The sequence below is a fragment of the Morus notabilis genome, unplaced genomic scaffold (genome assembly GCF_000414095.1).
Source record: "Morus notabilis unplaced genomic scaffold, ASM41409v2 Scaffold502, whole genome shotgun sequence".
NCBI lineage: Eukaryota > Viridiplantae > Streptophyta > Magnoliopsida > Rosales > Moraceae > Morus > Morus notabilis.
The window spans coordinates 380,636-399,013 of record NW_010364639.1 but is presented as its reverse complement, the minus strand read 5'-3'; the positions used below and the strand labels follow the sequence as shown (position 1 = coordinate 399,013).

Here is an 18,378-nt window from a genome sequence, read left to right as displayed (position 1 = left end):
ATTTTCCCCCCCGTGGGAAAAAAAAAGGGAAAAAAAAAAAAAAAAAAAAAAAAAAAGAACATCAATTCTTGTGTGTATATGGACTCACTTCCAACTTCCAAGCATATACTTGATCAGATGTTACTCAATTGGAACTTGAAGGCAAACTTATTTAAGTTGGTTTATAAACAAAGCAAAACATTACCATAAAACATTCTAGCGTAATGAGGAATTCGTGGACAGGATAAGGTTTTAGCGATTATTTTAATATTTATTTATTAAAAAATTATCATTATTTTAACTGTAAGATATTGTTTCGATGGCTATAGTAACTTAAAATAATTAACTAAAAAAAGCATGATAATTAAAAAAATTAATTTTTATCACATTACATTATATATTTATATATTTAAAAAATAATTACCCACAAAAATGCAACTATTAAAACTCGTCCATTACCACAATACCAGAGAATCTGTACTAGGTGACAAAGGAACAAAAATTTGTACGTTATAAATATTTACAAGCCTCCTAGAATGGAAGTTTAGGCCGACATGACCTTTTTTTTTCAAGTGGTTCGCTTTGCTTTGAAATGTTAGCCAATGAGCAGAGAGTTTGGTGGGTGTCTCATGATTTCATCAAATCTGGTTTTCTTTGGTCTCACGGGTTTTAAAGGTTTTGACCCATTCAAACTCATTCAACCTTTACACACACACACAGAGAATCAAACCATGAAGATTAGAAAATTAAAAAAAAAATAATAATAAATTACTCGCAACAATTGAATCATAAATCTTGCTATTCAAATATTCATTTCCTCTTTAGTCCCTTTCTTTATTGTTTTGATGCATTTATAATTGATTATGCTTTGTTTTCCTTTCGTCACAATTCCACTATGATAAAACATTTGTTGTAATCTTCTTTCCTTTTCTCTTATTTTCTTAAATTTCTAAATTTGCCAGTGCTGTTCTGTCCTTGCATGATCTGTACAGCTCATTCCTGTTTTAGTTCGTTGAAATTTATGGTATGTTCTCAATCCCTTCAGCCAAATTAAGCAACTAAAGATTCTTTATCTTAAAAAAAAAAAAAACACATATATGTAATTATTGCAAGGATTTTATTCTTTGGTGGGTATGTTAAGATTATCTTTCTAGTTACAACCTATGACTGAGCGGTTTGCTTTCAGATTCAGACCCATATTCTCTCTCTTTCTCAGATTTAATCTGCCATATCTCACGGAAAAACAAAATTTCTTGTAGTTTTGGACCTTTTGGCCACTTGGGAAAAAGCATGATTAACGGTTTATGTGTACTTTTGGCTGCAGATTACCCACTACACGCAATGAAGATTCATGTTTTTAGCAAAATTGGTTTTGGGCCAATAACCTGAGGTATGATCTGTATTTACAGAACAAAATTTATCTTTAATCTTTTTGTTGCTTACAAATTCTGTGTCTTTAATTTCTGTTGCTAAATAATCTTCTCCCTTTTGAGAGTGGCTTTTGTGCGGTGTCTGCCACGGATCTATAAAGTGGTCTGTGTTTAAAATCCCTCTTTCTTAATCTTTTCCCTTTCTGTTATGAGGTAGAATGGCTATTCTGGGAAACTTTCTTTTTCTGATAAATTTAGAGATCAAAATAATATATACCTAGCTTGGATGTAATAATACTAATTTATGGAGAAATCCTTACTTTGTCTGGATAAGAATTTTCACTCGGGAAAAACTGCATTCTCATAATCTTATCACCAAAACTAGGAAGTTGGAGGTGAAGTAGTGAACAAATGAGTAATCTTTTATCTAGTAGACTTTTTGCCATTTGGGAGAATTTAATGGAAACTAGTTTCTTCTAAAATAAAGGAGCAGCTACAAATGGTGCTCACAAGACTATCTTATCTTTCATGGGGTATTTGACGATAAGGAAAAGTAGCTTATAAGTTGAAGATTTAAACAGCTCTGGTTAAGATTATGAAAATATTTTAGGACTGCCCATTAACCAATAGGTACATCTCCTGGTCAATTCTTGACTGTTAGATTTGCTTTTATGTCACATCTAGCTCTGTTGATTATTGATGAGTTCTATAAAGAGGTTTCTGTAGCGAGGTTCACATTTGGAATGCAAAGGCCCCAACAAATAAGTTTTGATTGCTCAAGATGTTTTAAGTACTTTGGAAAAGAGTAAAAGAAGAAATTTGCTTTTTTTTTTCTAGTGGCATCAGAAATGAGAGAACATCTTGCTAGACTCCCACTAAGATAAATGTTAGTTCCCATTACAATTGGTACCTTAAGCATGGATCTGGATTTTGGTGGAGTTGGTAGTTGCTGTAGGGGCATTAGTATTAATGATAACCAAGTGAAAATTTTGGGCATGATTCCAACAAAAAGTCATTGTTGAGGTGGCAGATGTCTACAAACAGGTAAGGAAGTTGGGGTAGCAACTAAGCCCTCATTCGTTTCGCTCGTTCGAGTTAAGAATTTGAATTAAAAAATGAATTCACATGAAATAAGACACTATAACAGAAAAGGTTATAATTTGAATTTTTAAGAGAGAAAACACTGTAGTAAATCTTTGAGTTGTAATTCGAACTAGTGAAACGAACGAGGTCTAAGAAAGAGTAGATGATGCTCTGATGTTACATGTATCTACACCGGTATGACTTAGATGTGTCTTATGCTCATACCAAAGTGAAGCCAATTTTGAGGTTTTGGTGTTTGTGTTTCTCATTAGGTTCTGAGTTAGCAAGATAGTGTAACTGTAATGACAGTGTGAAGTTGTGAAAAGACTAATACACAAACAATTATAACTTTTTTCTTTTTTAGCCACATCCCATAGATGTTGCTCCTTCTCAGCTTTTTAAGGACTGCAATCGACAACAAAACTCTAGGTTGTTATTTTAAGTCTCTGCTTACGCGGACCGAATGTCGACATTTAGGGGGCGTTTGGTAGAGGGATTCGTTCCCTGATTCGAATCATGATTCGTGGTTCGCTACAGTATTTTCTCTCACAAAAAATACACGTAAATCAAAAATGGTTCGAATCACATGGTTTGAATCCTCCAACCAAACGAATCCTTAAGCTGATTCATTGTTCTTGTTGTCGGATCATTCACTCGTTTTCGGTATTCTTGCAGCATCATTGGCATCGTTTCCATTAGAGCTATTAGGCTTTTGTTGGAATCAATATTAGAACCCCAGGATCTTTTGGGCGCGTTTGAAACTCATTCTAAAATGATTTTATTTTTTGTATAAAAATAAAAATAAAAACGTTTTCAATTTCAGACAGAAATCATTTTTGAAAATGTGTTTCGTAGTTTTATTAAGAGATTATTTTCAGTATAAAAAAACTCATTAATGTCTCTATCCCTTTCTCTCTGCTCGAGAGAGGAGAAAACAAAAACAAAAAATAAAAAATGACTAAAAGTCGTTTTTCATTTCTCTCATTTTACACTAAACTAAAAAATCGTTTTCATTTCTGTTTTTGTCTTTATTGCGTCAAATGTCGTTTTAAAAACGTTTTTATTTTTTCTTTTTCAAAAAACGTTAAAAACAAAAATGAAATCAATTCCAAACACGACATTTATCTCTCTCGTTTTCCTTTTACCTTACTGGTGTCAAATGTTAATAACATAATCCTAGTCTTACAGGTACATTAATGTTTTTTTGTCATATCAACTTTAGTGGTGTTTTGTGTAATAAAGTAGAAGATTATGTCGAACTTGTTTCTTTGTCATATCACTATTTTAGCAAAGTTTTCTGGAAACTTGACGAGAAACCGTCTTGCAAATTTAAGATTAATTTTGAGACAATAATGGACTATCTAGTCTTTTATGGATGATGACAGACATTGCTTCCCAATGTAGAAGGATAATGTTGAAATTTAACTTTTTTTAGTTGTCTAAGAATTTTCTACATCAGGTTAAAAATTAAAACAATCGAAAACTCTCATCTTTATTTTATTAAATCTGACCATGTACACTAGAACCCATCTATGAACAATTTCTTCTAGTTTTTGAATCTAGTCATGGCAAAATTTCTCGATTCCCTTAGCTCTCTTCATTTTACCTATTCGAGTTTAGAATTCAAATTTTGCTATAGTATAAAGTTCTCTGAAACAGTCACTTTTTTTATTACAGTAAAAAACTCTCATATAAAGTCACATCTCAACTCAAATTAAAAACTCAAATTAGTGAATTAAATGGACCCTCAGAGATTATATGGTAAACTTTTGATACTTGTTATAAAAACGGACCAACGTTCATGTTACTGACCTCATTTATTAGACCATCCTAGTTCATGGGTTCAAGTTTATGATTTTAATTTTGAATTTAAATTTTGTGAGAAAACTTGTTAGCGGAAACATTTTTTTTATTCAATTCTTTTCTGAGAAAAAATATCGTAACAGAATTAAAATCATAAATTTAAAAGCGTTGTGAACCTAACGAGTCTTATCATTTTAGGCAACCAAAAATAGGAGAATTTTTCATTGGTATGGTATGAAAAACTACTTTACCAATAGGACAGTTTTAGACCGTAAGATTTTCATCGTACCTAATTTGATCCGACGGTCTATTTGTAGGGTCTTTCTGCAAACTTCTCTACCACAAAATTCTCCAATCAACCAAGATGGAGATAGAAAATAGCACTCCTTTTACTCATGGTGGGGTATACATGATGATTCCTAGACCATTTTTGAACTTTTTCGTGTTTCTTTCCAAGAAGTTTCGTGGGAAGTAAATGAGCATCAAGAAAACGCCCCCATCTGCTATAGTTACTTGTGGGGAAGTTAAAAGAGTTCCATTGCCTAGAATTATCCACCTTGCTAAAAGTACAGGCAAAAGAAAGTGTGTAAAAAAGAAAAAGAACCAATTTTGTTTGTGCTGTTTCTCCATCATTTGCTACACCTACTAAACCTTTCGGTGCATTTATTACTTTTTAGTGATATAAGTGATTAGTGATTATCCTTTGGTATTTTTCCATTCCTTGCATAATATTGCTCTAATCTTATGCATGTTTAAAGGTAAAATTCGTTGCTTTAAAAGATCAACTCTTGTTTATTCACACGGTTAAATGCTTGACATAACTGGGGAAATTGTGAAAGCTGGTTGGGGTTTTTTTTTTTTTTTTTTTTTTTTTGCCTTTATTTCTTCCTTGGTCTTTTTTATTTTCTAGGTATCGGGATGAGTAATAATGGTTTGCAACGAGATGTGCATTCTGACCAGCAAATGGGCGGTGGAATTACTAAAATTCATGTGCAAAAGGGCTTTACAGCTAAAGCTCCAATGCAAACACACTGCCAATTTATGCTCTTTTTTAGTAAGAGTTTATCCACCAAGAGAAGTGGTTTAAGTTATCACTAACCACAATCTCCATCTCCAAGTAAGAATTTTGAGAACCTTTATGCCCATTCGCGAATGTAGTGATTTTGATTCTAAATTTAATTTTAAATCAAAATTATGAATTCAAACACTAGTTAAGAGTAATTATACCGGTAGATATACACTCTGTAAAGGAAAACCTCAATGACAAGAAATTAGAAGACAAAGACCAACATGAATTATCATTGACTTGCATTTAAGATTTGTACATTTCCATTTTTTTTCTTCAATCTCAAAGAGCATCAGGGAAGCAATTCATTGATGATTGATGGTCCTATTGGGGTTTTCATCGCCTATTAAGGCTAACTTTTTTTGCTAAGGAAAAAGGTTTTAACAGGATAAAGAGACGGGTGCTTAATGGGGGGAAAAAGTCAGAAAGTAAAAGCTGAGAAAAAAAAAGAGGCTGATACCTGAAGAAAAGATAAATGTAACAATGTCATAGATAAATAATCAATCAAATCAAATAAATAAGCCATTAGAGAATAAAAGGAAGAAAAAGAGCCGAATCTCTTTCGTTTCTTTTTTTTTTTTTGTTTCATAATCTCTCTCTGTACATGTTTCCTGCTATGCTCCTTAAAAACCACTCTGAAAATCATGTGGTGATGTTTGTATAGTACAAAAAATTTTCAATCCCAAACCCTCTTTTTGATCCTTCTCAACCCCCCCTTCAAGTTAAAGTTCTCCATTAAACTCGAAAAAAAAAAGAAAAAAAAAAGATATAAAGAAAACCTACTTCTAACTCCTATCTACTTTAGCAGAGGCCTATCTCTTTCTCCTCACTGTCTACTTCTGGTCCCTAGAAAACTCGTCGCATTTATACTTCTCTCGTCATTTCTCTCTTTACACAAACGTACAAATGGAACCGCCCAAGCCAACCACTAACCCCCTTTTCCTTTCTCATCACTTCTTCATCCAATCTTGCACCGTTCCATAAAAATAAAAAATAAAAAAACCCAACAAAGCAAAAACCAAAATCCACAAAGGAAAAAGAAGCTTAAAACCCAAGCCTCACCAGCCTACCACAATTCGCGCATCCTTATCTAACAACATATCACAACGTTAAGCTAAATGTTAGGACCATTGGGTTTGCCATAACTTTTGAAAAAATTAGCTACCGGGGCCTTCTTTTGATGCAACAAACGGTGATTGTACACTATCGGCATCCGAATCGCTGTCGGAGGAACTTCCCGAATCTGAATCTGCAAGAAAAGATGAGACAGACATTAAGGACTCCGAAACTACATTGGAATAGACAAGACATGAACAGGGTTAGTTTGAGTTTCGGGAGTTTCGTACCGCTAGATGAGGACGAGTCACTGCTAGAGCTTGAACTACCGGAACTGTTAGACTCTTCAATGTCGACATCCTTCTCAATCACCACAGGTGGGAAGTCTCCCATTGGGATGTCCTCTCCAATGTCGACATCTTCCTCCGCAGCAGCGTCCACTTTCTTGCTCTTAACCACGGCGGCCGCGTCGGCGGGGTCGCTCTCAAGAGACTGCATTCAACACAAAAAGGGTGAAAAAAAAGAACCCCATTACTACTTAAAAAAACCCAGAATCAGAAAACCAAGTTCTCAAGCAAAACCAATAGCGGCAATTGCTTTACCGTGTTGCGGTCGGTGTTCTGGGGAGCGGGATTCTGGGCCTGCATGAGCGCCTGCCGCTTCATCTTGCTCACCATCTTCTTGTAATTGCCAACAAACCTGTCGAGCTCCCAAAGGGTTTCAGTGTCGACGGCCTCAATGTCGAGCTCAATCTCTTCTCCGTCTTGGGACAAATGGCATTGGTCGTTCCTCTTCTTCAATATATGAAGCAGCTGGACCATCTTCTCCGTTGGAAGATTCTGCAAATTGGCCCCTAGCTTAGCCTTCTCCTCGTAGGTCATTTGCCGCTTGTTCGGGTCCTTCGCTTTCGGCTTTGGAAGCTTCACCGGTCTTGAATTAACTAAGGGGGGTTTCGATACCGGAGAAGGTGCTGGAGCAGGGACTGAAGGCTTTGTCAATGCCTGAGTATAATGAACCGGCGGTGGTGGTGTCGGGTCCGGAAATGTGGGTTTTGATCGCACTAAATCGGGCTTCTTGACTGCCACCATTGTATCGATTTCTCTCCTAGCATTCTCCGGAGCCACATTTGGATCCCCGAATCCGAGCACCCGGCGCCGCTCGTCCTCTAACTTCTTGTAGGCAGGGTTGAACATCTGGTTGAACTGTATCAAGAGTTGTTCCGCCATGAAATTCACGTCTGATCCTTTGGGATTGTAGAGCAAGGCGTTGTTGAAGGCGAGCCTCACATCCGAAGCGAAATCAAGCGGCGAAGGGTAAAGATCCCTCTCAAGATTGGACTTTACAGTGCCAAGATCCATCGGATTCTTCACGATTTGGTGGTAATCGTGGAGCTTCAACCCATCCACATCAACAGGCGCGTTGAAAACCCAACCAAACTTGTGCTTCATCAGCTTCGTCAAGATCTGCCCGCACCTCTTTAGCATGCTCCCTACCAGCTTCTCGCTAATCGGGTCAATCGCCGGCCTCTTCGGATCCGCCATAACCCCTCCAAAGGGATTGCTCCTCTTCGTACCCTTGCTGTCCACCGCAACCACGCTCATCACATCCTTCTTCTTCTTCTTCTTGCCCTTCCCGGCGACAAGCTCCGACTCTTGATAGTTCTTCAAGCTGGCCTTCGGGTTCTTCTTCTCCGCCCCTTTCGGTAAAGAATGGCAAGATCCCGACTCGATCCGGCTCATCAGAGCCCGCACCTGCTCAAGCTCCGATCTCAGACGCATCTTCAGCTCCTTCAGCTCCTTCCTCGAAAACGAACCGACGTTGAACGTCACGTAGCCCTGCGACGAAACTCTCGGCTCGATGAGGCTCATCGCTTTCCGATTCGGTGACGACGTCGGCGCCGGCGCCGACGACGTATGGTTGTCGATCTGCCGGAAACGGAAGCCGCCGGACGCATCATACGGCTGACGAACGGAACCAGTGTTTGGATTTGAAATAGGGTTAGGGTTAGGGTTAGGGTTTGGCTTGAGAAGCGGATTTTTGGAGGCGTTGGTTGTGAATTTCCTCATATAAACCTTGTTCTCACCCCAAGAAGGTTCATTTCGACTCGCCAGTAGGGCCGATGCCATTATCGGACCAGGTCGGATCCTCCGGTCCCCACGACTACCCGCCGGCCGGAGATCTTGACCTCTGGCGGCGGGATTCCATCGTCGTTCGGAAGAGATTTCGCCGGCGATTTCAGAGAAGGAAGCAAAAAGGGGAAGATTTTAGAGAGAGAAAGAGTGAAGAGAGAGAGAGAAACGAGGGTTTCGGAGACCCTCCTCAGTCCTCACCAGAGCGAATTACAAAGGGAAAGTGGTGACCTCCTCTTAAAGGCGTTTGGATCTGCCCGGCCACGTCTCGGGCAGTTTCTCCTCCGTCAATCTTCGATCGCACGGTCAATGCGCGATCTCTTTCTGCCCGATTTCTGCCCGTGCCATCTGCCATCTACGGTCTAGATTCCTGACCTTGCACACGTGGCTAGTTGTCTTCCGCTTGATCGTGGGGTCTCTCACTTTTTCTCTCGTCTGGTGGGAATTTTTAAAATTTTGGGTTTTCGGGATTGGAGGGCCCAAAAAGGGCAAATTTAAAATAAAATAAAAAAATAGAATTTTGGGATCGAGCGGGTCGTGCTGGGATAAAGAATCACTCAAGAATGTGGGTCCCTCGTTGTCCCGCTGACGTGGATGTGGGGTCCAGCAAATGGACTTAAATAAATATCATTTTTCGTTTTTTTTTTATTTTCTTCATTTCCCTCTCGTCATCGTCAGGGGAATCTTTCTTCCCTCCAAAACCCGGCCGCCGGATCAGCCACGTCAGCGCCTCAAACGGTGATCTGGATAAGCGCCACGTGGAAATGCCAACGTCGTGGTTAGTCCGTGGGAGGATTTTTATCGACGCTTGTTACGTTACTCCCAACTTTTTTATTATTTATTATGTCTTTTATTTGGGTACGAATCGTGTGTCTTGCAGCTCATAGTAAGGTCAATAAATGAGATTTTTTTTATTCCTCAATCACACGTGGCCCAATACCGTGTCGTTGGGAGATATTTTTATGTCCAAAAGCAATGTGCTTGTTTGATTTGCTTGCTTTTTCATGCTCATGTAAATTTATTTACTATTTTCCTTTGTTTTTTTAAGGGTGTTAATATAAAATTAAATAAACAACAAAGTACGTTAACACGGAGTCAATCATAGTGGGTATTAAGTTGCTTTTTTTTTTTTTGTTTCGATTAAGGGTATTAAGTTGCTTTAGTGACTATTCCATTGTTTTTTCTTTTCGTTTTAATTTATGACAATAATGTTTTGGTACGGGATAATAAAAGAATTTGATGGAAGAACCTTTTTTTTTTTTTCCTTTGAAATGATGAGAAAATAACTTTTGTCTTTAGAATTACTCCAATTACTACTATAAACTTTACGTGGTTAAAGTGTCTTTTGACCTTTTCGTCCCCCTTTTTTTTTTTAATTCTCAATATTGATATTGATAATGGATGATATATGCCGCGTTTAGAATTCATTTTAAAATAATTTTATTTTTTGTATAAAAATAAAAATAAAAACGTTTTTAATTACAGATAAAAATTATTTTTAAAAATGTGTTTGGTTGTTTTATCAATAGATTATTTTCAGAATAAAATAATCCATTAATGTCTCTCTTTCTCTCTCTCTCTCTCTCTCTCTAGAGAGGATAACACAAAAATAATAAATGACTAAATGTCATTTTTTATTTCTACACTAAATCAAAAAATCATTTTCATTTTTGTTTTTTATTTTTCTTGCACCAAACGTTGTTTTGTAAAATACTTTCATTTTTTATTTCTCAAAAAATGTAAAAAATAAAAACATGATCAATTCCAAACACGGTCATAGATTTTGAGAAGTCGAAAGCCAAATAAGCGCTTCTATAAATGTGTTAAAAAGAAGAAGAAAGAAAATGGAACCTCTTCACGACAGTAAGGGATGTCTTTATTACAAACTCTAGTGAGTTGACTCAAAAAACTATATATGTATATATTATTATATATACTAAAAGAGACTCGAGATTCACTATTCACACATTTATATTTTACAGTTCTTTGTACAGTAACATTTTTGAAATTTCGTTTATGTCTCGTGTATTTTGAGCGTAAATTGTTAATTCCTTGTGCATGGGCTTTTACGTCTTTTGATCTCAAATTTGCATATGTTGATGCCCGATTGGCCAAAGGAAAAAGTGACGCCACCATTGCAAAGCTGTTATCCTCCACCGCTGAACGCTCTTCTTTTGCATGTGTTTTTCACCCACGAATCACAGCCGTCAAAATTTTTGATTGAACGGTTTCAAACCATTTTTTATTTATTTTTTAAATTTTTATTCTTTATTATAGTTATTTACTATTTTGAATTGATTTTGAGTTCAATTTTATCCGTTTTACCATCGTTTTGTGCTAAATTTTTTATATTACTTAAATAAAAATACCATGAATAATACAATAAAATTAAATAAAAATACGTATACTAAAGGAAAGGAAACGTACATTGTTCACACACTCACAATTTACTATTCATTGTGCAGTGACATTTTTGAAATTATGCTTTTCAAAATTATGCTTCTGTCCCTTGTCTTTTGAGTGTGAATTGTCAATTTTACACTTTTTCTCTTCTTTTTACCCTTCCATGTGCATGGGCTTTTGCGTCTTTTGTTTTAGGATTGTCACGTGTTGACGTCCGGCTGGCCGAAGGAAAAAGTGGCGGGGCCCACCACTGCAAAGCTGCCATTTTCCCCCATTCTGAACGCACTTCTTTTGCATGTGCGAATAACAGCCGTCGAAATTTTTGATCGGATAGTTTCAAATTATTTCCGGTTTATTTTTATAATTTTTATTCTTTATTATAGTTATTTATTATTTTGAATTTAGTTGGAGTTCAATTTTGTCTGTTTTACTACCATTTTATGTCAAATTTTTTATATTATAAAAATTTATATACTATAAAAGTTTCTAACTTTTTATATAATACAACAATATTTTCCGCAACAACGCGGGGGCTTTTGACTAGTATAAACTATATAAAAGAGCATGCAGGTTTGATGGTACGAAAAACCTACCAAGAGATAATTATTTCCTTAAAAAAATTAGAGAAAATTACAAAATTTATCCTTAAGAGTATATGGGTATGGATTTATACCTCTCATTCTTGATTAATATCATTTTACTAATATAATTATTTGATTAAAAATGTTATTAATTAATACTAAGAGGTAGAATTCCTGATCCATACACTTTTAAGAGATATTTGTCTCTTTTTCACATAACACATAAAAAAAGGGAAAAAATTGTTGAATATTTGGCTTTTATTTTTATTTTTGAAAAATTGGAAAAATTATATGCTGTAGATTACATCTTCAATTATTACTATCAAAAAGGGACTTTAAGAACAAAGGACTAAATTAAGAAAATAAAATATTTTTCTACTGTTAAGAGTGTAAATTATAGTTAAAAGTGTGTAAGAACTGATTACACTCATTTTTGGTAATTTTGACATTCAATTATTACTATCAAAAAGGGACTAAATTGAAGGTAAAATCGATATTTTCAGCATTATATATAACTATAAATGTTTTCTTATACATGGAAGGGTAATTTTGATATTTTAGAAATATTTAACGGTCAATTTTCAGGCAATATTAATGCTCAAATAATGGAGAGGGCGTTTCTGTAATTTTATTTTTAAACAGTTAGAAAGTGTTAGCACGATAAATTTCACTTAATAGGGTGTCTCTTATTTTGGTAAAGTATATAGTGTTAGTGTAAATTGTAGATGCGTAACAAAAGATTTATGCCTTGTTCAATTCACCGATTTGAGTTTTCAATTTTAAGTTTTTACAGTAAAAAACTCTCAAAAAATATCACATTTAACTTTTTTGCTACAGTGAAAAGTTTTAAGAAAATGTCACATCTCAGCTCGAATTGAAAACTCGAATCCGCCAAATGAACGAGGCATTGGAAAAGAAAAGTTCAGTTAGTTGTTTTATTATATGATCATATAATAATGTGGACCTTTTTTTTAAAGGACCTTTTTTCGTGGTGAAATGTGGAATTGAATTTCCCGTAGAATAAAATGGTGAATGAGAATGGAAAGAGTTTTCATGGAGAGAATTAGGCCCCGTTCATTTCACCGATTTAAGTTTTGTTACAATAAAAAATTTTTAAAAACAGTCACATTTAATTTTTTTATTACAATAAAAAATTCTCACATAAAATCACATTTCAACTCAAATTAGTGAACTAAATGGGCCCTTAGTGTAGTTTATCTCTTTTATTCCGGATGATATTTTATTGGCTTCTTCATACTCACTGATATTGCAGTTGAATAATAAAATATACTTTTCCTGCAAAAAAAAAAAAAATAAGAGAGTAGTTTGGGATTGACATAATTAGTGCAATCACATGGTTAGTCTGGGGCTTAGTTTAATTTAAAGATTCAAGTTTTTAATTAATTTTATGTGAAAATTTTTTACTGTAATAATAAAAAATTAAATATAATTTTTTATGATAATTTTTAATTATAATAAATTTAAATTAATAAAATGAACGATGTCTCAATACGCGCCGAACCAAAATATTGGCCGGCAATAGTTGTTCCTACTTTTTTAAAGCCTACTTTTGTTTTCGGCCGGAAACTGAACCGGAGTGAATGGGTTGGCAACTCCAATTCATCTCTCATTAGTGATTACAGAGAGTTGAATGTGTTCTTCGTCCCAAGTCCAAGAGTTTAATGGATTGGACTTCGGAGCTTGGGTCAGTTGCTAGATGGCCTGACCCAAATTGTACGCCATACGAGTTCAAATAAATTCATTGTTTCGTTTTTTTATAAATTTTTGTTGAGATGGCATTCTGACCCATGGGTCCGTGGGTACACGCCCCTAATAAAACGGGTATGGAGAATACTATAGATATTTGGTTCACAAATTCAGAATCATTTTTAGTTTACGTATGTTTTTTTTATAGAGAAAACAGTGTAGCGAGCCACTAATAAATAAACATTAGAGTAACCACTTAATCACACCAAAGAATCTCCATTTTTTTCAATGTTGCATGGATTTTTAGAACTCTTAATAGGTAAATAGGTATGATATGAGAATTGCTCCTCCAATGGGGATTTCCTGACCCTAACCCTAACTCTGACCACGTCTTAAATTAGGTGGGTAAGGAGAAAAAAAAATCAAACGAAAAAACAGATTTGAGTTTTTATTTAAAGTTGTTCAGATACAATATTAACAGGGGTATTTTTAATATTATGAAAAGTGTAGTGTTAGTCTATGAATGCATGTCATATGGGACGTTTTAACTTGATTTGCATAACAAAAGGAATGTTGTAGCATTTCTAAAAATGCATGGTGGGACACAACACTTTGTTGAAACTAATAATAATGAAATAAGAAAATAAAAGAAAAGAGAGAAGAATATAGAGATTTGATATTAAGGGTTACTATGAATGAAACTCCATATAAATAGACATTACAACTAAATGATTAGTTAAGTTTCCCAAAATTAAAATCAAGAAATTTTATAATATGAAATGAATACAAATAAAGTCAAAATACTAATAAAGGTAACAATATTTTCTCAAGTAAAAACTCTATATGGAATATTTTTGTAATCAACAATTTTCTAAACCCATCTTTTTCATAGAAACTCTCATTACTTCTTTAAGTTATTCTTTAAATGTTCATTATCAAATATATAGTGTTATAGGCGAAACCTTATGCTTATATAATGACCTTTCTATTATCACCTTTACTATATGACAAAGCATGGAGTGAGCGAATATCCTGAGATGAAGCATTATGGTCGCTTCTAATCTTTACCTCTAAATTCAGACAAAATTTATGAAGAGACGTGCATTTTTGTTCTACTAAAACAAATTATATTTTAATTATTAGACTAATTTTTTAACTGCCAGAATAAACAGTTCTTTTAAAAAATTAATTCAACCACTAAAAACAACAATAAAATGCACGTCCGATTGTAAAAGTTCCCAAAAAATTAGGGTTGTTCATCTGCATTTTTTTTGTTAGGGTGACTTGAGTTAAAACTTTGATTTAAGTTAATGTGTATTTGAGTATAGTTTGAGTTGAGACTCTAATTTGAGTTTGTGTTTTAATGTGCACATTTTGAGTTATGATTTGAATTGAGAATCTATTTGAGTGAGTCAAAACTTAAATTTATATTTAGATAGTATTTTAATAAAAACTCAATGGTGATGAAAAATTTTAATAGGTATATGAGTGGGATTTTATTCGTCTCTTCGTTGTGAATGCATAGAAAAAAATCATTTCAATCAGAATTAAAACGAAAAAGTTACGATATTTTTAAGAATAGAAAAAATAATGTTTATTAACTTGAGTTTGAGTTTGTGTTTGAATGTGCACATTTTTCATTTCAATTTGAATTGAGAATCTATTTGAGTTTGTATTTGAGTGAGTCAAAACTTGAATTTATATTTAGATAGTATTTTAATAAAAACTCAATAGTGATGAAAAATTTTAATAGGTATATGAGTGAAATTTTATTCGTCTCTTCATTGAGAATGCATAGAAAAAAATCATCTCAATCAGAATTAAAATGAAAAAGTTATGACGTTTTTAGAAATAGAAAAAATAATATTCATTAACTTGAATTTCACTTTAGAAACTTGAATTGAAGGAGGAATTTGAATTTAAATTTTAACCTCAAACTCAAGTTAAAACTCAAATTCAAACTCAAATTTTATAAAAAATAATATACTTAAATTAAAATTGTAACTTAAATTTAATTTTTTTTTTAAATTTAAATACAAATGACAAACTCTAAATGCAGCTGAAAAAAGAAAGGGAGGGATGAGCTGAAATTCAACAAAGCAGGACCCACGGTTTAGAAATAAGAGGCCTGTCTCTTTCCTGTTGTCACGTTGTGAGTATAAGATTCAAATTCAAAATCCACAACAATGTGGGCCCTCCAACGACATCTCTTTTCTTTGCAATTCAAAGTTCACGCATTTGATTCTCTAGTGTGCTGTGTGCCATCGCACTTCGCACCAGTCCAACTAAATAAAACTACTAACAAGAACGACACCCAAATAATAAAAAACCAAACCACCGGTTCGTTTTGCTCGTTTGAGTGAGAAATTTAAGTTAAAAAGTAAATTCATATGAGAAAAAATACTGAAAAGAAGAATTTGAATTTAAATTTTTACGAAAAAAACACTATAATAAAAACTCAAGTTATAATTCGAATTAGCGAAACGAACGATAACTATAATAAATACAAAAACGACTAGAGCTAAATTCTCATACATCACATATATTACTAATTCCTATAAAAATAATTGTCTAATTTAGACATTAAAGCGGTATTCGTAAATAATCAGAATTTAAATTATACACAATCTCATCGTTTCTTTTACGAAAAATAAAACATTTAAATTTTAATCTCACAATGTATCACAAGAAAAGCCCTATCAGCCAAAACTCTATTTCATGATCCCTTTTCCTAGTAGGCTATAAGCCAAAAATCAAAATTAAAAATTAGGAAAAGAAGGCAAAAAAAAAAAAAAAAAAAAACTCGCGTTGTCCCAATAATTATGCATAAACCACAAACATCATGAGATGGGAGATAATTAAGAGGGAATTAGAGTACAAAGATGGTCATGGAAGAGAGAACAAACTAAAGTGTCTTGTACAACGTCAAAGCATAACAAAGCTAAAGTAAAAAGGAAATAACATAATCATGCATTATAGCTGCTAATATATAATTTATAAAATGTTAATTAACTTATAAAGATGATGGAAGGATCGCAGCAGCACTCGTCAAGAAGGCAGCAGCAACACAGGGCCGCAAGACTGAGACAACATAAAAAGAAAAAGAAAAAAAAAATTGATCAGAGAATTAATTAAACCTAAAACTTAAAATAACAATTTTATGAACTTATCAATTTTATTCTTATTCTTTTTTGGCTTTAGATCACTATTCACTGGTTGTACTTGTAGCATATATATTGGTGTATAATAATATTTTGGCCCTTATTTTTTTTTTTGGTTAATTAATTCAACCAAGAACACAGAACTAACTAATTACAAAAAGAAAATTTGATACACCACGATCAGAATTCTATTATTTGCGTGTGGGGAAAAAATTAAGCCTCGATGAAACAACTTCGTGTAGCAGCAATGTATTTATAACGACTTCGAGTAAGAAAAACGACGTCGTTCGACTTATAGAGTAGGAAAAGAAGAACACTAAACAAGTTGCAGAATGTGAAGAAGAGACCTAGAGGATTGAATATGCTGGAATAGCTAAAAGGCTTATGAGAAATTAAATGGGAAGAAGAAATGTTATGTTTTTCTTGTCTTTGAATTCTTATGTTTTGCTATGTTGATATATATGATTTGAGCGTCGAAGAGTTCTTCTTTGAAGTTGGAACCCTTATTTCTCAAAGCAGGTTCGAGTATCATAATCAAGTAAATTAGCAGTTATCAGAAATTAAGAAGGCGATTCTACTATGCTCTAACAACTGTTTTGTAAAGTTTTGATTGTGATTCATCATTCATCGGAATTTTTTTATTTTATCCCGAGAGATGCATGCGGTCTCATTCATTTCATCGATTTGAGTTTTCAGTTTTAATTTTTAATTTTATCCCGAGAGATGCATGCGGCCTCATTCATTCCACCGATTTGAAATTTCAGTTTTAAATTTTTACAATTAAAAACTCTAAAAAAACATCACGTCTAACTTTTTATATAACAATTAAAAACTTTCAGAAAATATCACATGTCAATTCAAATTGAAAACTCAAATTCGCGAAATCACCTTATATATACACACACATATAAAAAAAAAAAGGGTGAAGATGTAAAATAGAAAGCTTACCATCCCTCAAGGAAACCTGCCTCTCTCCTGGGTGGCGGAGCAGCATACTGGGGAGGGGCCATCACCGGAGGGCCTTGATAGTAACCTAACAACACCCACACCAAAACACACACCAGATGAAAAGGTTTTGTTTAACTTCTTCTTTCTTTTTTTGTCACTTTTTTTTTAATGATAAAAAATAGAAACAAAAATTTTTTTAAAAAAAAACACCGTAGTATTAGTTCTTTTGAAATAGGGGAAAAAAGAAGAGAAGAAGCAAACATAATAAAAATTACAGCTCTAGCAATTCCAGGGAAGAGATGTAGCTTTTTTGAGTAGCACAATATGACAGAAAATCATGGAGATATTAACACAAAAACCCAAGTTTCAGAATCCATGCAACCATTTTTTTTTTTCTCATGACCAACTCAGACACAAGAAACAAGCAAGACCCACAAATTTTTCTTTATTTTTTGTTTGTTTGTTTGTTTTTTTTCTTGTGGAAACATAAGTTAAAGAAAGACACAGATATGATTGTGTTAAAATACAGACAAATAATACATTATAGTCTAAGATTTAGAAAAGAATCTGAAAAGGGTACCTTGAGCAGGGTAGGGATAGGCATATTTTGGATCGCTCATTACGATCTGTGTTGAAAGAAAGGCAAAGGCAAAGGAAGAAGACTTCTAGACTGATCTTCTAAGTCTATGAAGAAAAACAAACAGTATGAAACAGAGGAATTATTTTTGTTTTGTGGAGGAGACGGCAAAATGTGTTGTGGATTTTATATGAAAAGGGCTTTCTGGTCAGGATAGTCTATCTTGACTATGCATCATCAGTAATCACTTGTTTCAAAAATCAAAAATATTTTTGGGACAATTATAGACTCTATACAAGACTCTGCTTTTGAGCCTTTTTTGAGGTTTGCGTTTTGGTAAAGTTATTCTTTCCCCTTTTTTACGTGCTACATTCCTGATCAAACTTTTTTTTTCCCTTTTTTAAAAAAAAAAAAAAAAAAAAAAACCTATCATAGGCTTACCTAACAAATAATCGGGTTATACTTATTTTTAATCGAGAGATCAAATAAATAGTAGATTTGTATTAAATAATTGA

At 33.8% G+C, this 18,378-nt stretch overlaps 1 protein-coding gene and 2 long non-coding RNA genes across 4 annotated transcripts; 1 reads left to right on the top strand and 2 right to left on the bottom strand.

Annotated features, from left to right (window-relative positions):
- The first annotated feature begins 538 nt into the window (after positions 1-538).
- LOC112093210 lies at positions 539-4,942 on the top strand. 2 transcript variants are annotated; one of them, XR_002902947.1, is made up of 4 exons: positions 539-654; positions 942-1,003; positions 1,304-1,369; positions 4,553-4,942. It is a non-coding gene; the product is annotated as an uncharacterized LOC112093210 (long non-coding RNA). The 2 variants fall into 2 exon arrangements; XR_002902946.1 differs by lacking the exon at positions 539-654 and having other exon boundaries at positions 822-1,003.
- A 1,195-nt stretch (positions 4,943-6,137) lies between these two features.
- On the bottom strand, positions 6,138-8,813 carry LOC21399179 (transcription factor GTE7). Its single transcript, XM_010106818.2, has 3 exons — positions 6,960-8,813; positions 6,648-6,849; positions 6,138-6,550 (listed from the first exon to the last, which is right to left on the bottom strand). Exons 1-3 carry the CDS (start codon positions 8,481-8,483, stop codon positions 6,459-6,461), a joined length of 1,818 nt encoding a protein of 605 aa, XP_010105120.1. The 5' UTR covers positions 8,484-8,813; the 3' UTR covers positions 6,138-6,458.
- A 7,222-nt stretch (positions 8,814-16,035) lies between these two features.
- Positions 16,036-18,105, bottom strand: LOC112093214. Its single transcript, XR_002902948.1, has 3 exons — positions 17,867-18,105; positions 17,287-17,371; positions 16,036-16,258 (listed from the first exon to the last, which is right to left on the bottom strand). It is a non-coding gene; the product is annotated as an uncharacterized LOC112093214 (long non-coding RNA).
- Positions 18,106-18,378: the final 273 nt, after the last annotated feature.